Source organism: Zalophus californianus, chromosome 14 (genome assembly GCF_009762305.2).
Source record: "Zalophus californianus isolate mZalCal1 chromosome 14, mZalCal1.pri.v2, whole genome shotgun sequence".
In the NCBI taxonomy this organism is placed as follows: Eukaryota; Metazoa; Chordata; class Mammalia; order Carnivora; family Otariidae; genus Zalophus; species Zalophus californianus.
The window spans coordinates 28437080-28464716 of record NC_045608.1 but is presented as its reverse complement, the minus strand read 5'-3'; the positions used below and the strand labels follow the sequence as shown (position 1 = coordinate 28464716).

The 27637-nt window shown below is 41.4% G+C and overlaps 1 protein-coding gene across 6 annotated transcripts in view; it reads left to right on the top strand.

Moving 5' to 3' along the window:
- CLTCL1 (clathrin heavy chain like 1) overlaps nucleotides 1-27637 on the top strand; it is a 101146-nt gene that overhangs the window by 26407 nt on the left and 47102 nt on the right. For all 6 annotated transcript variants that reach the window (XM_027577458.1, XM_027577453.1, XM_027577456.1 and 3 more), the window contains 8 exons: nucleotides 8799-8960; nucleotides 11392-11505; nucleotides 21570-21743; nucleotides 22451-22648; nucleotides 23860-24060; nucleotides 24161-24313; nucleotides 25338-25460; nucleotides 27029-27166. In XM_027577458.1, coding sequence (XP_027433259.1) covers nucleotides 8799-8960; nucleotides 11392-11505; nucleotides 21570-21743; nucleotides 22451-22648; nucleotides 23860-24060; nucleotides 24161-24313; nucleotides 25338-25460; nucleotides 27029-27166 — 1263 coding nt within the window. The remainder of the gene's footprint in view (nucleotides 1-8798; nucleotides 8961-11391; nucleotides 11506-21569; nucleotides 21744-22450; nucleotides 22649-23859; nucleotides 24061-24160; nucleotides 24314-25337; nucleotides 25461-27028; nucleotides 27167-27637) is intronic.

Genomic DNA, 27637 nt, shown 5'->3' with positions numbered 1-27637 from the left:
TCCATATATACAAAAGCGTGAAACTGAACCCCTACCTCTCATCATACTAAAAATTAACTCAAAATGGATCAGACCCAAATGTAAGAGCTGAAGCTGTAAAAGTCTTAGAAGATAACATAGGAGCAAATCTTAGTGACCTTGAGTTAAGCAGAACCTTTGCAGATACAACATCAAAAGCATAAGCAACAAAAGAAAAATATATAAAAGCAAAATTAAAATCTTTTGTGCTATAAATGATACCATCAAGAAAGTGAAAAAATAACCTGCCATTTGGAGAAAATATATCAAGATCATATATCTGATAAGGGACTTGTATCCAGAATATATATATGAAGAATCTTTCAACTCAATAATAAAAAAGGCAAATAATCCAGTTTACAAATAGATAAATGATTTGAACAGATATTTCTCCAGAAAGCTATCTACATGGCCAATAACACATGAAAAGATTTTCAACATCATTAGTCATTGTGGAAATATAAATGTTTTTAAAGATTTTTATTTATTTATTTGACAGAGAGAGCACACAATCAGGGAGCGGCAAGCAGAGGGAGAGAAGCCGACTCCCCACTGAGTAAGGAGCCCAATGAGGGGCTCAATCCCAGGACCCTGGGATCATGACCTGAGCCGAAGGCAGACGCTTAACCATCTGAGCCACCCAGGCGCCCCGTAGAAATATAAATTGAAAACACAATGTGAGAGGTGGCTGGCTGGCTCAGTCAGTAGAGCGTGCCACTCTTGATCTCAAGGTCATGAGTTCAAACCCCACATTGGACATAGAGCTTACTTAAAAAACAAACAAAACAGAAAATCCCCCACAAAATGTGGTGTCACTTCACACCTACTAGGATGGCTATAATCAAAAAGATCACCAGTAACAAATGTTGCCAAGGATGTAGAGAAATTGGAACCCTCATACATTGCTGGTGGGAATGTAAAACACACAGCTATGATGGAAAATAGCAATTCCTCAAAAAGTTAAATGTGGAGTTACCATGTGACCTAGGAATTCCACTCCTAGTTATATACCCAAGAGAAATGTAAATCCACATCCACATAAAATATTATATGCAGGACATCAGCAGGACTGGTGAAGTAACGACCTTTGAAAATCTGCTCTTCCATAAAAGCAGTGCTGGCAGAAATTCTCAAAATCAGCTTTTTCAGAGTTCTGGAAATTAACCACAGGCTTACAAAAATCCAAAGAACTTTTATTTAAGAAAATTTGCTACATCTCAGAATAGCAAGCTTGGTGACATTTTAACTTGTGCTATTCCCATCCCCCCTGTACAGTGTTCTGATGGCCTTGAGAACCAACATCTCCACCAGTTGGTGAAATACAGCAACCTTACAACCTCTAAAGGAAGCAAGAATGGTCCCCCAAAAGCACCTTTCCCAGATAAATGTCATTATATGACCTGTCTAGTAGTTTTTTGGAAATCTCCATTCACAGACCTTATCTTTTATTTGACTTGACTCACTCTTGGTCAGTGCAAATGGCCTTATCTCCTGGGACACTTGTGATATACCATCAGCAGCAATTGTTTAATATCACAGCTGCCTGTGGGGATGTTAATAGTTGAGGCAAATAAGAAGGCAGCTAAAAAAAATTAAGAAAAGCTGTGGAATGAGACGTTCATAGGGGGCTTTCAAAAGTTTCAGCATATTCTTGGGAATCTAGAAGACCAGGTACATGCACAGAGCTGTGCATCTGTCCAGGAAAGAATTGACAAGGCCATAAGCCCTGTCTGATCTTGAGGCTCTGTACAAGCAGGGTGTGAAGGCTGAAGGCCAATGTAGTATTGTAAACCGCCTGCCAGAGTATTGAAGTCATGTCTCAACACACATACACTCTCTCAGCAAAGGCAGAGACTCAAGGCATTTAAGGAATCTCTTTCAAATTATTAACTGGCCACTAAGCTCAGTAGAGACCTCAGTGACTACATATGACAAAGAATACAGACTGCAGAATTAGTTCAGGAGATTTGTTAAACTACAATAAGCCCAGGAAGGGGAGGAGTATCTGATTTCCAGAGTTGTCACTTTATGTTATTTAAAATTTCTAGCTTTCAACAACAGCAAAAATGAAAGATGCGAAGAAACAAAGTATAGCCCATACTCAGAGGGGGAAAAAGTAGTAAAGTTTTGAGGAAGCCCAGACATTGGAGTTACTTTCAAAAAGATTGTAGTCAGCTATTTTAAATATTTTCAAAGAACTAATGGAAAGCATGCCCAAAAAACTAAAGGAAAGTATGAGAATATTGTCTTTCCACATAAACCATAACAATAAAGAACCAGGAGGTATTAAAAAAAAAAACAAAAAACCTATGGGATGCCTGGCTGGCTCAGTTGGTAGAGCATACAACTCTTGGCCTCAGGGTTGTGAATTCAAGCCCCATGTTGGGCACAGGGCCTACTTAAAAAAAAAACAAAACAACAAACTCATAGATTTGTGGAATGCAATCAAGTGGGCTAATACACATACTGGAAGTCCCACAAGAAGGAGAGAAAGGGGAAGAAAGAATATTTGAAGAAATAATGGCCCCAAACATAGCAAGTTTGATGAAAACCATTAATCTACATAACCAGGAACCTCAAAGAGATCCAATCTGCCCCACATTGGCAGAATATTAAAAAAAAAAAAACCATAATCCAACTATATATGCTGTCTACTGGAGACACACTTTAAAGGTAGAGTGGGTTGAAAAAAGGATGGAAAAGATATACCATGCAAATTGTACCCAAAAGAGCCAGATTGGCTCTCTTAATATCAGATAAAATAGACTTTAGATAAAAATTGTTACTGGGGCACCTGGGTGGCTCGGTAAGTTAAGTGTCTGCCTTTGGCTCAGGTCATAATATCAGGGTCCTGGGATCAAGCCCCACATCAGGCTCTCTACTCAGTAGCAAGTCTGCTTCTTCCTCTCCCTCTCCCTCTGTGATCTCTCTGGCTCTCACTCTCTCTCAAATAAATAAATAAAATCTTTAAAAAAAAGATAAAAATTGTTACTGAAAACTTACATACAATGTTCATAGCAATATTATATATTTTATTTTTTTTTAAGTTTTACTTTTTTTTTAGAGAGGGAGCAGGGAGGAGCAGAGGAAGAGAGAGAAAGTTAAGTAGGCTCCATGCCCAGTGCAGAGCCCAGTGCTGGGCTAGGTCTGGCAACCCTGAGATCATGACCTGAGCCGACATCAAGAGTTGGATGCTTAACTGACTGAGCCACCTAGGCACCCATTAAAGTTTGTTTTTTTTTTAAGATTTATTTATTTATATTAGAGTACTAGTGAGGGAGGTGCAGAAGGAGAGGGAGACAGTCTTAAGTAGTTCTGCACTGAGTGCGGACCCCAACAGAGAACTCGATCCCACAACCCTGAGATCATGATGTGAGCCAAAATTGAGAGTGGGACATGTAACTGAAACTGAGCCACCCAGGTGCACCCCCCCCTTAAGTTTTAATTTAAATTCCAGTTAGTTAACATACAGTGTAATATTAGTTTCAAGTGTACAGCATAGTGATTCAACACTTTCAGTACAACACCTGGTACTCATCACAAGTGCACTCCTTAATTTAATTTGCATCACCTATTTAACCCATTTCCCCCACCCACCCACCCACCTCCCCTCTGGTAACCATCAGTTATAACATTATTTACTTTAGCCAAAGGGTGGAAACAATCCAAATGTCCATCAGCTGATAAATGCATAAATAAAATGTACATCCATACAGTTGAATATTTATTTGACAATAAAAATAAATGAAGTACTGTTGACCCTTGACCAACATGGGTTTCAACTGCATGGGTTTACTTATACACAAATTTTTTTCAGTAAATACAGCATAGTACTGTAAATATATTTTCTCAACATTTTCTTTTTTCTAGCTTTATTGTTAAGAATGCAGTGTATAATGTAACACAAAATATGTGTTATTTGACTATATGTTATTGCTAAGGTTTCTGGTCAACAGTAAGCTATTAGTAGTTAAGTTTTTGGAGAATCAGAAGTTATACTGGATTTGATTGTGTCAGGGGTCCATGACCCTAACCCTCACATTGCTCAAGAGTCATCTCTACTGATATATGCTATATACCATGACCATGCTTAATCTTGGAAATATTAAGCTAAGTGAAACATGTCAGCACACACACAAAGAAACACATACTGTATGATTCCATTTTTATGAGACATTCAGAATCTACAGAGATAGAAAATGGATAAGTAGTTGCTTTGACTGGGGGTGGAGCGTGGGAGGTAGGAATGGGGATTGGCTGCTAATGAGGTTTCTGTTAAGGGATGAAAGTGTCTTGAAAGTACATTGTGGTGATGGTTGTACAATCCTACGAATAAACTAAAAAACATTGGATGGTATATTTCAAATGAGTGAATTATGTGGTAAGTGAAATATATCTCAATAAAGTTGTTAAAAATACCTTTAGGAATCATGGTCATTTATAAGGAAATCATCGTGTTTGAAAAATATTTTAAAAGAAAAGATTATAAATCACAGTGTTACTTATTTGTGCTTTACTGACAAAAATAAAAACCAACAAATAAAAAAATTCAAGCTAAAAACTGTTTTTACTCTCACTATACTTCTGACACCAAAGGTGTTGGCTTTTCTACACCAAACAGTTCTCTGATTCTCTGTGGACACCAACTGGATGTCCAAGAATTAGTGCAGACCCCACAAGTTAAGGGTTCAATCCCACAAGACTGCCCCCATGCCTTCAGATGCCAGTCTCAAGTCCCAGGCCACTGGCACCTCTGACCAACAAGCTATAAATCAGAGGTTCCCACAACCCCCTTATCCGGTTTGTTAATTTGCTAGAATGGCTCCTATAACCCAGGAAGGCACTTTACTTACTATTACTGGTTGATTAAAAAGAATACAGCTTAGGAACAGCCAAATGGAAGAGATGCATAAGGCAAGGCAGGGAGGAAAGGGGTATGCATGGAGGGGTATAGGCCCTCCACCCTCCCAGCACCTTGATGCTAGGAGTTCTCTGAACTCTCTAATTCAGGGGTTTCTATGTAGATTTTCATTGCCCATTGGTGATTAGCTCTGTCTCCAGCCCCCATTCCCTTTCCTAGAGGTCAGAATGTGGTGGGACTGAAAGTTCCAAACTGGAAGCTATCTAAGGCCCCCCGTAAGCTTTTGTGTCATGATGATGCACCTCTCACTCATATCACTTAGGAAATTTCAAGGGTTTTAGGAGTTCTGTGCCAGGAACAAGGGACAAAGACTGAATATATATTTCTTATTGTATCATACTATCAAACAAGTATTCAGCAATAACAACAAAAACCCATGGGGATAAGGATAGACATGTAGACCAATGGAATAGAACTGAGAGTCCAGGAATAAACCATACATCTGTGGCCAATTGATTTTTTTAAAGATTTTATTTATTTATTTAGAGAGAAAGACAGCATGAGCAGGAGGGCAGAGAGAGAGAAATAGAATCTCAAGCAGACACTATGCCGATGCGGAGCTCAATCCCAGGACCCTGAGATCATGACCTGAGCTAAAACCGAGAGTCAGACACTTAACCAACTGTGCCACCCAGGCGCCCCTGGCCAATTGAGTTTTAATAATTATGGCAGGACCAATCAATGGGGAAAGACTATTCTTTTCAACAAATGGTGCTGGCACACCAGGATATTCAAATGCAGAAGAATGGATTCCTACCTTGTACCATATATAAAAATTAACTCAGGGCTCCTGGGTGACTCGGTTGAGCGTCCAACTCTTGATTTTGGCTCAGGTCATGATCTCTGGGTCATGAGATTGAGCTGGGCCTGGAGCCTGTTTAAGATTCTCTCTCTCTCTCTCTCTGCCCATCCTCCAGCTCTCAGTCTCTCTCTCAAAATAAATAAATCCTTAAAAATTAACTCAAAATAGATCAAAGACGTAAAAATATAAGAGGAAAAATTGTAAAACCTTTAGAAGAAGACGTGAGGAATATTCATGACTTTGTATTTGGCTATGGATTTTTAGATATAATACCCAAAGCATGAGCAACTAAAGAAAAAATAGGTAGATTGGACTTTTTAAAATTAAAAACATTTGTGAATCAAAAGACATGGTCAAGAAAGTGAAGACAAGACTTACAGAATGGAAGTGTTTGTAAATCACGTATCTGAGAAGAGTCTAGTATCTAGAGTATATAGAGAACACTTATAACAACAAAAAGATGGCCCAATTAGAAAATGGGCAAAAGGCTTGAACAGACATTTATCCAGAGATATACAAATAGCCAACAAGCACATGAAAAGGTGTTCAACATCATTAGTCACTGGGGAATTGCAAATCAAAACCACAATGAGGTACCACCCATTGAGATGGTTGTAATTTTTTTTAATGGGAAGTAATGAGTATTGGCAAGGGTGCAGAGTTATTGGAATCCTTGTATGTCAGTGGGAATGTAAGATGGTTCAGCTCCTGTGGAAAACAGATTGATGATTCCTCAAAAAAAAATTAACATAAAGTTACCATTTGACCTAGCAATTCCACCTCTAGGCATCTATCCAAGAAAAATTATGAAAATACACCCATACAAAAACTTGTGCACAAATATTCATAGCAGCATTATTTGTAATAGCTAAAAGATGAAAACAACCCAAATGTTCACCACTGAATGAATGGATAAACAAAATGTGATTTATACATAAAATGGAATATCACTCAGGCTTAAAAAAGAATGAAGTACTGAAACAGGCTACAACATGATAAACCTGGAAAACCTCACTGAGTGAAACAAGTCAGACACAAAAGGCCACATATTTTGATTCCATTTATATGAAATATTTAGGTAAATCTGTAGAGACAAAGACTGGTGGTTGCCAGGGGCTGGGGGGCAGGGAGATGGGGACTAACTTTTAATAGGCACAGGGATTTTTTTAGATGATGAAAATGTTTTGAAACTACACAGAGGTGATAGATGCACAACATTGTGAATATTCTAAATGCCACTGAATTGAATCCTTTAAAATGGGTAGTTTTAGGTTATGTGAATGTCATCTCAACAAAAAGGAGATAGGAGAACATGGAGGGTGGATTTTGGCCCACAGGCCAGAGTTTGCAACCTCCTGTCTAAGCGTTTGCAAATGTTTCCTGTCTAAGGGTTTGCAAATGTTTCCGCTTAGAAACAGCTTTTCCTTTTCACCTTGTGACCTACTCCAGCTTACCTGTCACCAGGAAACCTTTCCTGGCCCACCAGACTGAGTGAACTGAGTCACAGCATCTTACTCTATCCTGGGCCATAACACTTAGCACCCTCTTGCTTTCTTGCCAGAAACCCTTATCATGTGTCCTTAAGGGTCTGGGTCACATTCACTTTCCTTATCCTTAGTCCCTTGCATGGTGCCTGGCACAGAAGGAAGCATTTTTGCATTGAGTCTTTGTCAGCTACAGTCCTCAATATGCCCTTTCCCAAAGCACACAATACTCAGCACCCCTGCGAGGTGGACTTTACCAGGCAGGAGCCTTAAAGCTCAGAAGCAGATCCCTGGCCCAAGGCTACACATGTAGCCTCTGGGTGGGTCCATGAGGACAGGCAGTGCGGGAGTCCAGGTCTCAGTCTTGATCTCAGGTGTTCTCTATGCTCCACCTCTTCTTGGCTTTAGTCTTCTCTAGCATTGGGACTCAAAGGTACTCTCTCTGTATTGTCTCCAGTCTTCCCATCCTCACCTGGGAGGGAATGTCTTGTCCTGTCCTTACTCTTATTTAAAAATTTTCTTGTTCATTCTTCTGTTAGAGTGCACACATTTGTCTACCAGTTGCTTCCCTATTTCTCCCTCCTTCCAGCCCTTGGCAACCACTGGTCTACTCTTGTCTCTCTGGATTTCCCTATTCTGGATATTTCATATGTGACCTCTGTGAATGGCTTCTTTCACTTCACATGTTTTCAAGGTTCATCCGTGTTGTAGCATGAATTGGTACTTTGCATAGTACTTCAGCATAAGTCTCTGCAGTAGAAAAGTACAAAGGACAGTTTCCTTAAAAAGAAAAATATTGAAGCCTTTGTTTCCCTTTTTAAGGAGTGGGGGTAGGTGGCAGATACACTGAGGATCTGAATATACCCACAGAGACTGCATCGGGGCTCATTCGGCTGGGGTGGCGATTTGATTGTTAAATTCTAGGAACTTGAGCTGTGATGCTGTCATGTCTCATTTAGTTGTAAACGTCTCTTTACTTAGCTTTTTGAGCATTTGATATCGGATACAAATGTATTGAAATTCTTTGCTAGAAAATGTAAGTTCTAAGTTTTATAAAAGATAGTAGCCTTATTGGGGTTTATTAAATATAATTTTTGCTATTTATAAATTTCAGAAAACCCAATTATCAAAATTAGCCCATAATCTCTTCCTCCTGATTAAACTACTCTTTTAACACTTTAGAGTTTTTCTTCCCAAGGCTTACTTTATATGAATACTTATGTGTATGCATAGAATGTATGTATATATAGATATACATGTACAAACATTGAATGTACACTTACACATATACACAGACATATGTATAAACGCATACCTATGTGTATACACACATTTTACGTTTAACAGTTTGGGACCATCTATCTTACTGTTTTGTAGTCTTATTTTTTCCCCTGGTGTTTGCAGCCATCTTTCCACATCAAATTTAGAGTTATATCGTGTCGTTAATATCTAATAGGCTTGTTTTTTATTAGAGAAACTATATCAACGTATGAAACTTTCATTTTAGAAACATTTATTTTAACAATTTATATCCTCTCTTTTCTCTCTTTCATTGCAAAATGTCTTGTCTTAGCAAAACCGTGTAGTTGGGGCAATGCAGCTCTACTCTGTGGACAGGAAGGTTTCACAACCCATAGAAGGCCATGCTGCTGCTTTTGCAGAGTTCAAGAGTGAGGGGAATACCAAGCCTGCCACTCTTTTCTGCTTTGCTGTTCGTAGTCCCGCAGGGGGCAAGGTAAGCTCTCCACTTTGTCTTCTCCCTCAGAAAAGTGTCCTGAGTCAGTGTTAGGAGTCTGTACAAGTGTAAATTGGTAGCTACTTAGCCAACATTTCAAAACCAGTTTATAATTGGGAGTGGGCAACGACCTGCAGGTGCTTCATGTAAATGAAGGCCCTTAACAGTATTTAGAACAACTCACCTATTGTCATGTTGGTGGTTTCACTGCCAGTCTTTGTAAAATCAGTAACGTGAGGTCAGCTACCAATTAATTGGTCCCTTTGCCCTAAAAATCCTGGTTGAGAGGCTGTTGAGCATGGGCTAGGCACACATGGTTTCTGCTTTCACACAGCAGTCTCATGGAGGCAACAGCTGTGAAAGAACCAGTGCATGCTATCCTAACCTAAGGCGTGAGTCCTATGTGGTTCTGGCCAGGTGGTGGGGTTGGGGTGGGACCCCAGGGGAGCTGCAGAGAGGAGGCCATGCTCTGGGAGCAGGTTGAGTTTTATTAGGCTCGAGCACATGGCTAGCATCTGTTTGGCAGGGCTGCGATGGGCAGAGATGTGAGGTATAAGAGTTCAGGATGTTGGGGAGACCTGCGGTTCCAGGGTTGCATCACTCACCTGAAGAGTGGCCTCAAAACATGGTCCTTATCTTAGTATACTCTTGTCAGAAATACTTCATGAAATCATTATTTTGAGTTCGTCACTAGCCCTGAAGTGTTCCCCAAAGAAGAACACTAAATCAGTATGTGGTCCCAAACTTCCTCATCTTAAATATTCTTAATTGGATACTTTGGTCTCCTGTGTAATATACATCATGCCCTCCTTAGTTGAGAACCAGTAGAAAAATAGGAGTCAGGCAAAAATATCAGCCTGCACAAAGAGCTTGCTCTACCCTATCACTTTAGACTGAGGCTTTCCGCCTTGTCACAGACAGAGCTGGGCAGCCACAGGCATCCTTGCAAGGGCAGAACCTGTCCCACCGAGCTCCCTGTGAAGAAGAGCACATCAGAACAAGCCCCCTGTAAGACAGGTGTGCCCACTTATCTCCTGGACTCAGCCGTGAGGCAGGCAGGTCCCCTCAGGGCAGAGCTGTGGCTAGGAATGGTCTTCCATGGCGGGGACCCCCACAGCAGCCTTCCCAAGAGCCGCCTCGTTTTGTGGTTGAATCTCACTTCCCCTACCACAGTGGCAGGTGTGTCCCTTCAGTAGCTTTCTCAGCCTGTGCACCTTGCAATCCAGCCCAGCTGCACTTATGGGAATGGCTCGGTAGTCTCCTCATGTAGATCTGAGTTTTGTCTGGACTCCAGTTCCTTGTTCCTTTCTCACAGGCAGGTACTGCTTGTCCATAGTTGCGCCCTTCTCCCACCACCTCCTAAAGAAGCCTGGCTTCCTTACCCATGCCCCCACTTCTGTTGACAGTGCCAACATCCTTCCCAACTCCGAAGCAAGAAACCGCGGCTCTTGAGCTCCATTCTGTTCTGTTGCCACTGTCCGTCCTCTAGCAAGTCTCATATCTTTGGCAGATGAGGCCCTTGTTATTCATATTTGGGTTAGAGAATAGTCATTTATTAGATCCTCAGACCCACCCCACCCCTCAAAAAGAATTTTCCCAAACTACCATTTCTCTTAAAGTGCCTGTATGCTAGGAGTTTTAGTCTCCCTGCATCTTAACTTGCAGTGGCCCCTGCTCACTTGTTACATCAGCCCTCCCCTTCTAGCCCATCTCTCTGCTTACCTCAAGCCTCTTTGGTGTTTCCCCCTCCTCTCTGCCAGGCCAGATCCAAACTATTGTCTAAGTGTACAATCGTCAGTTTCTTCTGCTGGACACCCCCCCTCCAACCCTTGTTTTGTGTCTCTGATTCACCCCTACTTGTGATTTTTTCCAGGCTTGTTTTAGCTTTGGTACATTTTCATTGGATGAGTGGAACTTGAAGGTGTTCTGATAAAAGCAGGGATGGAGGCCCTTATCCACTCTCATTCTTCCTGATTCTCCAAAGATTCCTATGTACCTCACCCCCCCAAGCATAACCTTGAGAAACTCTCAGGCCTTTGGCACAATCTACTGTCTTGTGAGTTTGGCATTCAGTTACAAGATCTTGTCTGCTAACAGATTTGTGTTAGCCTGAGCCATGTCCAGGAGAGCCCCCTGTTTCATGGGCTTCTACACTAAAGCCCAGAGGGGGGAGAAGTGACTCGGCCAACATGCTGGAACTAAATATTGCTCAGGTTTCTGGTGTTGGTTTTTCCTGTGTCCTTGATGGTGGGCAGCAGGTTAGTGAATAGCATGAGCACTCCAACCAAGAGACTATCTTGTTTTGTTTGAATGTAAGTTTTATCATTAGCCCTACAAAGCATGGGCTGTGGCTCTGCTTACCACTGGGCATTGGTTAGCATCAGTCTGCCACCAATATGTTTACTTGGATTGACTTATATCTCTTCTCTAGTTGCACATAATTGAAGTCGGACAGCCTGCAGCAGGAAACCAGCCTTTTGTAAAGAAAGCTGTGGATGTGTTTTTTCCTCCAGAGGCTCAGACAGATTTCCCAGTGGCTATGCAGGTATGAATGTGCTGCCCACTACATGAGTTAGAACAAATATGGACCTGGCGGGGGGAGGGGAACAGCAGGTAGCAGGTTCCTGTGCTTCAGAAGATGCCTGAATAGATAGAACATGGAGAAGAAAACGTCGATGCTCATATTCTAGCTCATGGTATCTTAACATTCTCTGGAAAGGAGCATTCTTTTATACAAACAGGTACTTTGTCCAACTCACATACCAAAGTCCCAGGCCTTCTCCTTTTTATTATAAAGGAGAAGATGTTCACTGTAGTACAGAAATATAAAGAAGAAAACAGTCTCTGTAGCTGAACCAATTAGATGTAAAATACATCAAAGATCTCACTACTTGTCATATTTAAAAAGTTAGGTACACTTTCTGAACAAAATTGGGATCATATTATATTTGTAAGATCATAAATCTACTCTCCCTTTTTGCTCTTTTGCTCAGTACATCATAGGCATTTGGTATGACATAAGGTATGACATTCTTTTTTAATATTTTGAGAAGTAAACATTTATTTTTAGGGATGTACCATAGTTGTAGGATGGCTTAGCTATTTGCTTTTTTCTGTTCTCAAATATCTGACAATACTTGATGATTTCTTTTCTAATTTTTTTTAAACGGTAATTTTTTAAGCTTGATTTCTAGAAATAGGTATGTGATCAAATGCATTTTTTTCCACAAAGTGAAATTGGCCTTTTTTCTGTCTTAGAGAAATACATGTTGCCCATAAATGTCCAATGGTATCAATAAACATAACAATAGAATTAAATAGCAACTGAAATCCTACCCCACTGATAATTGTGACTGCCCCTTTGGAAGTATCTTCGTATGCATGCATTTATGAAGATATATACAAATAGAGTCTTTTCTTTTAAGATTTTATTTATTTGTCAGAGAGAGAGCGAGAACAAGCAGGGGGAACAACAGGCAGAGGGAGAAGCAGGCTCCCCACTGAGCAAGGAGCCTGATGCAGGACTCGATTCCAGGACCCTGGAACCATGATCTGAGCAAAGGCAGACACTTAACCAACTGAGCCACTCAGGCGTCCCTACAAATAGAGTCTTATGAAATGGCTTGGCACTGGCCTTCAGCTTTATGACCTTCTCTGTGTTGTAGACCGTCCCATACCAATTAAATGTATATAATGTTTTAATGTCTGTATCATCTGTTCTGTGGATATCTCTAACTCATTTAGACAATCCCCCATTGGGTATTTATGTTTATAGTAAATATTTCTAGGAGCATTTTTGTCCAATGCTCAGTCCAAGGATAAACTACAAGTGAAACTACTGGGTTAGGGGCATGTGCATGACCACCCTGGACTGTGTCCAGTGATGTTCATGCCCTTCCTGTGATTATTGTCAAGATGGGATGGGTCCACTCATACACATCTTGTTAATTGCCTCTTCCTGATCTTGGCATTTTTTTTCTCTTGGGGTCTTTATCTTGTAAGAACTCTGTGTAGTTTTCAGATACTAAGTGCCTGGCGTGTTTCAAATAAATACTTTTCCCTAGTCATAGCAAAAGTTTATTTGTGGTGTGTTCCACCTTGTGGAAGATTTGCATTTTTGTGTGGCTTTAGTATCGTGTTTTGAAAAGAATTCTATACCCCAAGGTGATAAAAATATTCACCCATATTTCTTTTACTTCATTTTATTTACTTTTTATGTAAAAATCTTTGACCCATCTGGAATTTACTTTGATCTAAAGAATAAGATGAAGAGCCAGTTCTTTTTTTTTTAAGATTTTATTATTTATTTATTTATTTATTTATTTTTTAAAGATTTTATTTACTGAGAGAGAGAATGAGAGGCACAGAGCACGAGAGGGAAGAGGGTCAGAGGGAGAACAGACTCCCTGCTTAGCAGGGAGCCCGATGTGGGACTCGATCCCAGGACTCCAGGATCATGACCTGAGCCGAAGGCAGTTGCTTAACCAACTGAGCCACCCAGGCGCTCCTATTTATTTATTTATTTGACAGAAGAGGGAGCGGCAGGCAGAGGGAGAGGGAGAAGCAGACTCCCCGCAGAGCAGGGGGAGCCCGATGTGGGACTCGATCCCAGGACCCTGGGATCATGACCTGAACTGAAAGCAGATGCTTAACCGACTGAGCCACTCAGGCGCCCAAAGAGCCAGTTCTTTACACTCATCCCGCATCCCCATATAGCTAGCTGGTTATATCAGCATTTTATACTGGTTAAAGTCTCTTTTCCACTGATATGAAATATCTACTCATTCATGTTAAATTCTTATATATGTTTGATTCTATTTCAGGGTTCTCAGTTAAATTCTGTTTGTTTCTGTTTCTTCCTATGCTGGTACTCACTTTTTTTTTTTAAGATTTTATTCATTTATTTGAGAGAGAGAAAGTGAGAGAGAGCACACAAGAGGGGGGAGGGTCAGAGGGAGAAGCAGACTCCCCGCTGAGCAGGGAGCCCGCCGGGGACTCTGGGATCATGACCTAAGCCAAAGGCAGCCGCTTAACCAACTGAGCCACCCAGGTGCCCCTATTTTTTACTATCATATTTTTAAAATTACTACAGGTTTGACTCAGTTGGAAGAGTATGTGACTCTTGATCTTGGGGTTCTGAGTTCGAGTCCCACTTGGGGTGTAGAGATTACTAAAATAAATAAACTTGTTAAAAAATAAAGTTACTATAGGTTTTACAATTTTTTTAAGTTTATCCAGAACTTTCTCCTTATTTTATGAGGTCACTGCTTTTTCTAAAGGGATTTGGTAAGGAAGTGGGGGAGAGGATAGTTAGACCTGAAAGACAAATGGAATAGCCTTATTTATTGGACCTTTATTTGAGAGGAGTCAGGGAAAATATCGGCTTTAAAACTAGTTCAGGGGGGGGGCGTGGAGCAAGATGGCGGAGGAGAAGGAGACCTAGATTTCATCTGGTCTCAGGAATTCAGCTGAATAGGGATCAAACCATTCTGAACACCTACGAACTCAACAGGAGATCGAAGAGGAGAGTAGCAACAACTCTCTGAACAGAGAAGCGACCACTTACTGGAAGGTAGGACATGCGGAGAAGTGAATCCGGAGAAGTGAATTTGGGAGGATAGACGGCGGGGGAGGGGACCTCCGTCGGCCGCTTCTGGCAAGTGATAGAGCCACAGAGCACAAAATCAGAACTTTTAGAAGTCGGCTGCGCGGAGCGACGTCGCTGCAGTGGCTAAGCGGGGGGCGGAATCCTCCCGGGACAGTGTGGTCTCAGGACCCTCGGGGTCACAGAAAGACCGGGGTGCCTGAGTGCAGCAGAGCTCCCAGGTATCGGAGCGGGGAAGCCGGCTGCAGAGACGGAGCAGAGTCGCGGGCTCTGAGCTCAGGGTTGCCATAAACTGTGATCCGCGGCCCAGTCGGGCCACTTCTCCTCCCAACAAGCGGCAGAGCCGGGGAGACTCCCCTTCCTCCCCCGGGAGGAGCGGCGCCGAAGCGCACCGCAGGGATCTGCTGGGTTTGGAGACTCCACACGGGGTCGGGTGCCAGAGATACAAACGCTGGGTCACAGGTCGGGTGAGCACAGAGTACGGCCGGAGACCAGGGAGACGGGAGTGACTCCTTTTCTCTGGGGGCACACTGAGGAGCAGGTCCCCGAGTTCTCAGCTCCTCCGGGTGGAGATTGGGAGGCCGCCATTTTCGCCCTGGTCCTCTAGAGCTGTACCGAGAGCTTGCAGGGAACAAAAGCTCCTGAGAGCAAACCCGAGCAGCTTGCTTAGCCCGGACCGACAAGGGCGGGACAATTCCGGCTCCGGCAAAGACATTTGGAAACCAGGGCAACAGGCCCCTCCCCCAGAAGATCAGCACGAACAGCCAGCAAGCCAAGACCAAGTTTACCGATCAAGGAGAACGGAAGAACTCCAGTGCTAGGGGAATACTGCACATAGAATTCATGGCTTTTTTTTACCATGATTCATTAGTTCATCAAAGTTAATTTTTTAACTGTTTTTTTTTTTTAATTTTTCTTTTTCCCTTTTTCAACCAACATCTTATCAATCCCTTTTTAAAAAAAAAAACATTTTTTATTTTTCATTTTTAGAGTCATATATTATCCCTTCATAGTAGTTACCCTTATTTTTGGCATATATATATAAGTTGTTCTCTCTTTAAAATTTTGAGATACAGTTTCTTCTAACAGCTCAAAATATACCCTAAATCACTAGTGTATGGCTTTGTTCTAGTCTCCTGTCTGATCACATTCTCTCCCTTTTTTCTTTTTCTTTTTTTTAAATCTTATTTCTTTTTTCAAACAACTTATCTTATCAATTCCTTTTATAAAATCTTTTATAATTTTCATCTTTACAGTCATCTTCCATCCCTTCATTGTATCAACCCTTATTTTCTACATATATGTCTTTCTTCCTTTAAAATTTTAGGAGGCACTTTTTTCTAACAGACCAAAATACACCCAAAATCTAGTGTGTGGCACTGACCTATGCACTAGCCTGCTCGTATTTGATCATATTCTGCTTTTTTTGTATTGTTCTGTTTTTGTTTTTATCTTTTTTTTCTCTTTCTTTTTTTTCTTTCCCTTTCTTTTCCCCTGGTTTCAGGTCTTTTCTGATTTGTATAGAGTATATTTGCTGGGGACGTTGTTAACCTGTTAGCATTTTGTTCTCTCATTCATCCATTCTCCTCTGGACAAAATGACAAGACGAAAAAAATCACCTCAGCAAAAAGAACAAGAGGTAGTACCATCAGCCAGGGACCTACTCAATACGGACATTAGTACAATGTCGGACCTAGAGTTCAGAATCATGACTTTAAAGATACGAGCTGGGCTTGAAAAAAGTGTGGAAGTTATTAGAGAAACCCTTTCTGGAGAAATAAAAGAACTAAAATCTAACCAAGTCGAAATCAAAAAGGGTATTGATGAGGTGCAATCAAAAATGGGGGCACTCACTGCGAGGATAAATGAGGCAGAAGAGAGAATCAGCGATATAGAAGACCAAATGATGGAAAATAAAGAGGCTGAGAAAAAGAGAGAGAAACAACTACAGGATCACGAGGGCAGAATTCGAGAGATAAGCGATACGATAAGACGAAACAACATTAGAATAATTGGGATCCTAGAAGAAGAAGAGAGAGAGAGAGGGGCAGAAGGTATATTGGAGCAAATTATAGCAGAGAACTTCCCTAATGTGAGGAAGGAAACAGGCATTAAAATCCAGGAGGCACAGAGAACCCCTCTCAAAATCAATAATAATAGGTCAACACCCCGACATCTAATAGTAAAACTTACAAGTCTCAGAGACAAAGAGAAAATCCTGAAAGCAGCTCGGGAGAAGAGATATGTAACCTACAATGGTAGAAATATTAGACTGGCAACAGACCTATCCACAGAGACCTGGCAGGCCAGAAAGGACTGGCAAGATATCTTCAGAGCACTAAACGAGAAAAATATGCAGCCAAGAATACTATATCCAGCTAGGCTGTCATTGAAAATAGAAGGAGAGATAAAAAGCTTCCAGGACAAACAAAAACGAAAGGAATTTGGAAACACGAAACCAGCCCTCCAAGAAATATTGAAAGGGGTCCTCTAAGCAAAGAGAGAGCCTAAAAGCAGCATAGGTCAGAAAGGAACACAGACAATATACAGTAACAGTCACCTTACGGGCAATACAATGGCACTAACTTCATACCTTTCAATAGTTACCCTGAATGTAAATGGGCTCAATGCCCCAATCAAAAGACACAGGCTATCAGATTGGATTAAAAAACAAGACCCATCCATATGCTGTCTGCAAGAGACTCATTTTAGACCCAAAGACACTCCCAGATTGAAAGTGGGGGGGGGGGAACCATTTACCATGCTAATGGACACCAAAAGAAAGCTGGGGTGGCAATCCTTATATCAGACAAATTAGATTTTAAACCAAAGACTGTAATAAGAGATGAGGAAGGACACTATATCCTACTTAAAGGGTCTATCCAACAAGAAGATCTAACAATTGTAAATATCTATGCCCCGAACGTGGGAGCAGCCAATTATATAAGTCAATTAATAACAAAAGCAAAGAAGCACATTGACAACAATACAGTAATAGTGGGGAACTTTAACACCCCCCTGACTGAAATGGACAGATCATCTAAGCAAAAGATCAACAAGCAAATAAAAACTTTAAATGACACACTGGACCAAATGGACTTCACAGACATATTCAGAACATTCCATCCCAAAGCAACGGAATACACATTCTTCTCTAGTGCCCATGGAACCTTCTCCAGAATTGATCACATCCTAGGTCACAAATCAGGTCTCAACCGGTACCAAAAGATTGGGATCATTCCCTGCATATTTTCAGACCACAATGCTTTGAAACTAGAACTCATTCACAAGAGGAAAGTCGGAAAGAACTCAAATACATGGAGGCTAAAGAGCATCCTACTAAAGAATGAATGGATCAACCAGGAAATTAAAGAAGAATTAAAAAAATTCATGGAAACCAATGAAAATGAAAACACAACTGTTGAAAATCTTTGGGATACAGCAAAGGCAGTCCTGAGAGGAAAGTATATAGCAATACAAGCCTTTCTCAAGAAACAAGAAAGGTCTCAAATACACAACCAAACCCTACACCTAAAGGAGCTGGAGAAAGAACAGCAAATAAAGCCTAAACCCAGCAGGAGAAGAGAAATAATAAAGCTCAGAGCAGAAATCAATGAACTAGAAACCAAAAGAACAGTAGAACAGATCAACGAAACTAGGAGCTGGTTCTTTGAAAGAATTAACAAGATTGATAAACTCCTGGCCAGACTGATCAAAAAGAAAAGAGAAATGACCCAAATCAACAAAATCATGAATGAAAGAGGCGAGATCACAACCAACACCAAAGACATACAAACAATTCTAAGAACATATTATGAGCAACTCTATGCCAGCAAATTCGATAACCTGGAAGAAATGGGTGCATTCCTAGAGATGTATCAACTACCAAAATTGAGACAGGAAGAAATAGAAAACCTGAACAGACCTATAGCTACTAAGGAAATTGAAGCAGTCATCAGAAATCTCCCAACAAACAAAAGCCCAGGGCCAGATGGCTTCCCAGGGGAATTCTATCAGACATTCAAAGAAGAATTAATACCTATTCTCCTGAAACTGTTCCAAAAAATAGAAATGGAAGGAAAACTTCCAAACTCATTTTATGAGGCCAGCATTACCTTGATCCCAAAACCAGACAAAGACCCCATCAAAAAGGAGAATTACAGACCAATATCCTTGATGAACATGGATGCAAAAATTCTCACCAAAATACTAGCCAATAGGGTCCAACAGTACATTAAAAGGATTATTCACCATGACCAAGTGGGATTTATCCCTGGGCTGCAAGGTTGGTTCAACATCCGCAAATCAATCAACGTGATACAATACATTAATAAAAGAAAGAACAAGAACCCTATCATCCTCTCAATAGATGCAGAAAAAGCATTTGACAAAGTACAGCATCCTTTCTTGATCAAAACTCTTCAGAGTATAGGGATAGAGGGTACATAATATCATAAAAGCCATGTATGAAAAACCTACAGTGAATATCATTCTCAATGGGGAAAAGCTGAGAGCTTTTCCCCTAAGGTCAGGAACACGGCAGGGATGTCCACTCTCACCACTGCTATTCAACATAGTATTAGAAGTCCTAGCCACAGCAATCAGACAACAAAAAGAAATCAAAGGCATCCAAATCGGCAAAGAGGAAGTCAAACTCTCACTCTTTGCAGATGATATGATAGTGTATGTGGAAAACCCAAAAGACTCCACCCCAAAACTGCTAGAACTCATACAGGAATTCAGTCAAGTGGCAGGCTATAAAATCAATGCACAGAAATCAGTGGCATTCCTATACACCAACAACAAGACAGAAGAGAGACAAATCAAGGAGTCGATCCCATTTATAATTGCATCCAAAACCATAAGATACCTAGGAATAAATTTAACCAAAGAGGCAAATGATCTGTACTCAGAAAACTATAAAATACTCATGAAAGAAATTGAAGAAGACACAAAGAAATGGAAAAACGTTCCATGCTCATGGATTGGAAGAACCAACATTGTGAAGACGTCAATGCTACCTAGAGCAATCTACGCATTCAGTGCAATCCCCATCGAAATACCATCCACTTTTTTCAAAGAAATGGAACAAATAATCCTAAAATTTGTATGGAACCAGAAGAGACCCCGAATAGCCAGAGGAATATTGAAAAAGAAAAGCAAAGCTGGCGGCATCACAATTCCGGACTTCCAGCTCTATTACAAAGCTGTCATCATCAAGACAGTATGGTACTGGCACAGAAACAGACACAGAGATCAATGGAACAGAATCGAGAGCCCAGAAATGGACCCTCAACTCTATGGTCAACTTATCTTTGGCAAAGCAGGAAAGAATGTCCAATGGAAAAAAGACAGTCTCTTCAACAAATGGTGTTGGGAAAATTGGACAGCCACATGCAGAAGAATGAAACTGGACCATTTCCTTACACCACACACAAAAATAGACTCCAAATGGTTGAAAGACCTAAACGTGAGACAGGAGTCCATCAAAATTCTAAAGGAGAACACGGGTAGCAACCTCTTCGACCTCAGCCGCAGCAACTTCTTCCTAGAAACATCGCCAAAGGCAAGGGAAGCAAGGGCAAAAATGAACTATTGGGATTTCATCAAGATAAAAAGCTTTTGCACAGCAAAAGAAACAGTCCACAAAACCAAAAGACAACCGACAGAATGGGAGAAAATATTTGCAAATGACATATCAGATAAAGGGCTAGTATCCAAAATCTATAAAGAACTTATGAAACTCAACACCCAAAGAACAAATAATCCAATCAAGAAATGGGCAGAAGACATGAACAGACATTTTTCCAAAGAAGACATCCAAATGGCCAACAGACACATGAAAAAGTGCTCTACATCGCTTAGCATCAGGGAAATCCAAATCAAAACCTCCATGAGATACCACCTCACACCAGTCAGAATGGCTAAAATTAACAAGTCAGGAAACGACAGATGTTGGCGGGGATGCAGAGAAAGGGGAACCCTCCTACACTGTTGATGGGAATGCAAGTTGGTGCAACCACTCTGGAAAACAGTATGGAGGTTCCTGAAACAATTGAAAATAGAGCTACCATACGATCCAGCAATTGCACTACTGGGTATTTACCCCAAAGATACAAAGGTAGGGATCTGAAGGGGTACGTGCACCCCAATGTTTATAGCAGCAATGTCCACAATAGCCAAACTGTGGAAAGAGCCAAGATGTCCATCAACTGATGAATGGATAAAGAAGTGGTATATATACACAATGGAATATTATGCAGCCATGAAAAGGAATGAGATCTTGTCATTTGCAACGACATGGATGGAACTGGAGGGTGTTATGCTGAGTGAAATAAGTCAATCAGAGAAAGACATGTATCATATGACCTCACTGATGTGAGGAATTCTTAATCTCAGGAAACAAAGTGAGTGTTGCTGGAGTGGTGGGGGGTGGGAGGGATGGGGTGGCTGCCTGATAGACATTAGGGAGGGTATGTGCTATGGTGAACGCTGTGAATTGTGCAAGACGGTTGAATCACAGATCTGTACTTCTGAAACAAATAATGCAACATATGTTAAGAAAAAAGAAAAGAAGATAGCAGGAGGGGAAGAATGAAGGGGAGTAAGTCAGAGGGGGAGATGAACCATGAGAGACGATGGACTCTGAAAAACAAACTGAGGGTTCTAGAGGGGAGGAGGGTAGGGGGATGGGTTAGCTTGGTGATGGGTATTAAAGAGGGCATATTCTCCATTGAGCACTATGCACAAACAATGAATCATGGAACACTGCAGCAAAAACTAATGATGTAATATATGATGATTAACATAACAATAAAAAAACCTAGTTCTCAAGTGGGTATGACTGGAATCAACTTCGGATCCATGTGTCAGCAGCACACTGCTCCCACCAGTGATAAATGATCTGTTGGGCTAAGGAACTCAAGATCCTCTTTCATCATTTGTGAGCTCTTTTGTCCTATTTGGGTTCTCCTTTTTACCTGTTGTTCTCTGTTTTTCTATAGATTGGAGCTAAACATGGTGTTATTTACTTGATCACAAAGTATGGCTATCTTCATCTGTATGACCTAGAGTCTGGTGTGTGCATCTACATGAACCGTATTAGTGCCGACACGATCTTTGTCACTGCTCCACATGAACCTACTTCTGGAATTATCGGTGTCAACAAAAAGGGACAGGTATGGAACTTTGAGGGTTCATCTCCCACCTTTTCCATTCACTGGGGACTGGAGCTTAACTTTTCCTCCTTCTTCAGGAAAGTGGTCAAATATAATTAGCTCCTGTTATTCAGCTTACACCCATGTCTCCCTTCTGCTTCCTACCATTACTTTTCCTCTCAGACAGCACCATGCTTAACATAGGATTGATTTTGAGAAGAGTACCTCCCTTCCTGCCCAAAGCTTCTACCAGTGGAGTGGTGGTTCTGATACACACCACTAACATGTTCAGGCCAGGCACAGGTTGATTGGGAAGGGTTGAAAAGCAGGTACTGTGCTACCTAAATTACCTTACTAAAGTCAAAAAGACAGTAAAAGAAGGAAATCTGTGCTTTAAAGAACATTGAGACGAAAAACTGTCAGTTTCCCCCACCCAAATAGGCCATTTTGGCAGAGTCATCTTGAATGCATCACTGGTCAGTGTGCACGCAACTTGGTATTTTTCTCACTTGACCATGCTGTAGCTCAACCATGATATTCTGCTGTGTTTCCATTAGGTGTTTGGCTCCTGTACATCCTGTCACTGTTAGAGCCATTGTTCTGGGCACACGCAGGATGAGCCTTAGAACTTTGCTGATACTGCAGTGCCTGCGAGCAGGATGTTGGCAGTATGTGTATACGGAGCACTTTTCTAGGTTAGGCCAGTCTCACTTGTTGGGTCTTTATAGGTGCTGTCCATTTGTATCGAGGAAGATAACATTGTGAATTACGCAACCAGTGTGCTTCAGAATCCAGACCTTGGTCTGCGTTTGGCCATTCGTAGCAACCTGGCTGGGGCGGAGGAGTTATTTGTGAGAAAATTCAGTACCCTCTTTGCACAGGGGAGCTATGCTGAAGCCGCCAAAGTAGCAGCATCTGCACCAAAGGTAACGGCCCTCAAATGCTGTGCGCCAATCTGAGAGTGAAATAAATTATAAAAGCATTCCACTACTGATGTTGGAGTATCTTAACTGTTTTGTTAGTTGTATTAGCTTTAAAATTTTGCGCTAGTGGCATGACAACAATGAGACAAATCAATGAAAAGCATGATTCTGCTGCAACAACATTTTTTTAAAAATTCTCTTTCAGTTCTTATCTATGTGCATACATATTTCACACCCAGCTTCTTAGCATAGAAAATGCAGAGCTATATTATACATCAAGTGGTTGTACTGTGCTTTATTTAGTCACATTCTACTCTTGACCTTCTCCACTCATCTGGAGTGTAACAGTACTGCTTAGGGCATTTTTTTATTTATTTCATTAGGATAAATTGTCCTGGGGCCTAGTTCTGCTTCTGAGCAGATAAAGGGTTTTGAGTTGCTTCTCCTTGAAAGGGATTTTTCTGTCTTTCAAGTGATGTTTATGAGCAAACCATTTCTAACCATTTCTAGTCTTCACCCAGGACTTTGAGTATTTTGAATTAGAATGTGATGGTGGTAGAACTTCACTACTGCAAGGCTGATTTAGAAGCCTAATTCTTCCCCTTGCTAGAAGTCACCTGTGGGACTGAGACCCACTGTTTTTGTGGTCTTTTTTTTTTAAGATTTTATTTATTTATTTGTCAGAGAGAGAGATAGCACAAGCAGGGGGAGCGGCAGGCAGAGGGAGAAGCAGGCTCCTCACTGAGCAAGGAGCCCGATGTGGGACTCGATCCCAGGACCCTGGGATCATGACCTGAGCCAAAGGCAGAGGCTCAACCAACTGAGCCACCCAGGCCCCCCTGTTTGTGGTTTTTGCTGAAGGTGGAAGCCATTGCCTTGGTAGAGGACTTTCTGTCCCTGACAATTAATTCAGTGTGGAATTTCATTGGCAGATTTTTTTTTAAGATTTTATTTATTTATTTATTTGAGAAAGAGAAACAGCGAGAGAGAGCATGAGCAGGGAGGAGAGGAAGAAGCAGGTTCCCTGCAAGTAGGGAGCCCGACAGTGGGGCTCGATCCCAGGACCTTGAGATCATGACCTGAGCCGAAGGCAGATGCTTAACAGACTGAGCCACCCAGGCACCCCAGATTTTTTTTTTTTTAATACAGGCCAGTTAAATAAAGGAACAGCTTGTGATTATAACGTAACAACCTACATTTCCATTTGTCATCAGGGAGTCCTACGTACCAGTGACACAGTTCGGAAGTTCCAGAGTATTCCTGCCCAGCCTGGGCAGGCCTCTCCTTTGCTCCAGTACTTTGGAATCCTGCTTGACCAGGGTCAGCTCAATAAACTTGAATCCTTAGAACTTTGCCGTCCAGTGCTTCAGCAGGGACGCAAACAACTCTTAGAAAAGTGGCTGAAAGAAGATAAGGTACAAACACTTATGAAATCACAACCCTCAGCACCATTTGAAAATGAGGTCACAGGCTCTTCTGATCCTAATCTTGCCCTGTCTCTTTGGCACACCACAGCTGGAGTGTTCAGAAGAACTTGGAGATTTGGTCAAAACTGCAGACCCTACACTCGCCCTGAGTGTGTATCTTCGGGCGAATGTGCCGAGCAAAGTTATCCAGTGTTTTGCAGAAACAGGCCAATTCCAAAAAATTGTCCTCTATGCCAAGAAGGTAATGCATGCCTAACCATTAGCATTTCACAGATAATTAATTTGTGGTGGGTGGTTGCTGATTCTGAAGTTTATAAAATACCCTTCCTCCTATGGAAGTGCTCTAGTGTGAGTTGTCGGTGTTGCTGTTAGCATCTGTCATTCAGTGATAATGATCCTATTTTATTCTCTTCAGTTTTTTAATTTTCCTGTCTTAGGTTCACAGTCCTTCCGGTTACCTTCCAATTGGGGATTTTCCTATAATTTTTTAAAAGATTTTATTTATTTGAGAGAGAGAGAATGAGAGAGAGAGAGCAGAGCAGGAGGGAGGGTCAGAGGGAGAAGCAGACTCTCCACTGAGCAGGGAGACCAAAGTGGGGCCAATCCCGGAACCCTGGGATCATGACCTGAGCCGAAGGCAGTTGCTTAACCGACTGAGCCACCCAGGTGCCACTTCTGTAATTGTGTCTTGTTCTTTTTCTCCCTTCTCCCCCACAGCACCAGCTATGTGTTAAACCCATGTTTCAGTGAGCTTCCACTGCAGCTTGTCCCCAAAGTTCACTGGCCTGTGTGCTCGGTGTTGGTCAGAGCTGGCTCACTGGTTGTGTGGTCTTTGTGGTCCAGGCTGTTTGTGTAGTTGGTTGCATCTCCACATCCATGGCATCATCACATTGAAGTGGATGTTGTGTTTGGCATAGGCCCAGCATGTACACATGCTAATATTGCTCCTCATTTCTTTGTAAACACAAGTTCAGAACAAAGGATGGGAGCTTTTTTTTTTTCTTAATCACTCAGAGTGTTTCATTTCTTTTTCTTTTTTTTAAGATTTTATTTATTAGAGAGAGAATGAGAGAGAGAGAGAGAGAGCACATGAGAAGGGGGAGGGTCAGAGGGAGAAGCAGACTCCCTGCTGAGCAGGGAGCCCGATGCGGGACTCCATCCCGGGACTCCAGGATCATGACCTGAGCCGAAGGCAGTCGCTCAACCAACTGAGCCACCCAGGCGCCCCTCATTTATTTTTCTGATGGGTATTCCCTTGCCTCTAGGTTGGCTATGTCCCAGACTGGATCTTTTTGCTGAGGAGTGTGATGAGGATCAGTCCAGACCAGGGCCTGCAGTTTTCTCAAATGCTAGTGCGAGAGGAAGAGCCATTGACCAACATTGACCAGGTAAGCATCAGTTGGTTGTTTGGGACAGCTTTCTGTGGCTTGTAGAACTGTCAAGAAGATTCTCTTTTGTTTTTCTCTTACCAGTGTCTTGATTCTTCTGTCTGCTATTAATATTCCAGTTTTGAAAAAATCTGATGTACCAGGGGAGCTTGTCTTGTAGTCTTTTATTGTTTGAATACCTGTCATTTACTTTTGTTTTGAAGTATTTTAGAGGATTCATGTGTCAAGTTGTGAGGATCTTATTTCTTTGTGTGGTGGTTGGTGGTGGGGAGTGAAGGATGTCATTTGAGAATGGTAGCCCCACCCTACCCCCACCTCATTATCCTCTGTTGACTGAGGCCACCTGAAGTCTGCCTGCATACCTGGTTATGGTGAGTGCTTTCGAGTCTGTAGACTTTCATCTTTTGGGTGTTTGACTAACCTGGAGTTAGGTGAACGTGAGACTATTATTTTAGCATAACGTAGTTAGTGTTTAGATATAAACACATGTCTAGTTACTTTCAGTAAACTATGTACAAAGGGCTCTGGGTAACACAGAGATATGTAACAAAGCCTGAAGCAAGGCAAAACCAACAACCTATATAGCTATAAGTGCAGTCATACTGGGTTTATACATCGTGGAATTTGCAGGGATTTTGGAGATCATGATTAAGGGGTTTGAGCCAAATTTACATAGATATCAAGGGGAAGGAAAACTCCAGATTACGTCTAGATTATATTTCATATTTCTAAAGTATTTTTTAATTTATTTGAGAGAGAGTGAGAGAGCGAACACACGCAGTGGGAGCGGCAGGCAGAGGGAGGGAGAAGCAGACTCCCCACTGAGCAGGGAGCTTGATGCAGGACTCAATCCCAGGACCCTGGGATCATGACCCGAGCTGAAGGCAGATGCTTCACTGACTGAGCCACCCAGGCGCCCTCTAAAGTGTTTTTTATATAAACTTTTTTCTTGTACTTTAAACATGGAAACAGTTACACAATTAGTAAGTTCATTACCTCTATTTCACTTCCTATTAAGGCTTATTCTTTAATATCTATTTAACTCTAATGATTGTTATCAAGTCAATGTTTGCATTTTCTTAACTGTGCCTAAATAATGAGAGTATAAGGGCTAGACACCAGGTGTTGATGGCCTCTAGGATCTGATTTAAGTAATGGATTGTTAGGATTGCTTTAATCACTTCAGAGGATTTTGGGGATTCACACTGATAAAAGTACTTCCTTTGATCTACTTGAGTAAAATGCCCTGTTGGTGAGTATGACATCAGTGATATAATTTCACAAAATTACCTAATAAATAATGACCATGAGTTACTTGAATTTTGATAATAAAAGAAAATGCAGGGGCGCCTTAACTGGTTTACTCAGAAGACTCTTGATCTCAGGGTCGTGAGTTTGAGCCCCATGATGGATGTAGAGATTACTAAAAGAAATAAAAACATTTTAAAAATGCAAAGGAAGGAACTAATTATTGAATTTCTAAATGAGATTCAGTTTCAGAAACTATTTGAATAGGAAAATAAAACCCATCTCCTTTGGGTAAAAATGTGGCTTGCTATCTGTTTCAGATTGTAGATGTTTTCATGGAAAACAGTTTAATTCAGCAGTGTACTTCCTTCTTGTTGGATGCCTTGAAAAATAATCGCCCAGCTGAGGGGCACCTCCAGACTCGCCTTTTGGAGATGAACCTGATTCATGCACCCCAGGCAAGTGCCATTTCTAGGCTGAAAAAAAGGGGACAAAGGACCTGTTCGTTTCTGTGTGGGACTTGCACAACCTAAATACAGTGCCTTTGGGCTGGGATGTGCTTGTGCCTCAGTGGACATTCTCTAGGACCTTCCTGCAAGAGTTTTCCAGAATCCTTGGTGCAAAACTTTCATAGAAACAATTACAACTGGGGCATCTTTTCTTCTCTTTTCTGTTCTTCTCTGTTTTCTTTTCTTCGCTGTGGTAAAGTATACATAACAAAATTTACTATTTTAACCATTTTTAAGTGCACATTTAAATGGCATTAAGTACATTCACATTATTGTGCAACTGTTACCACTATATATTTCCAGAACTTTTTATCATCACAAACAGAAAATCTTGTACCCATTAAGCGATAACTCCCCATTCCCTCCCCCAGCCCTTGGTAACCCCCTATTCTACTTATCTTTTCTATGAATTTGCCTATT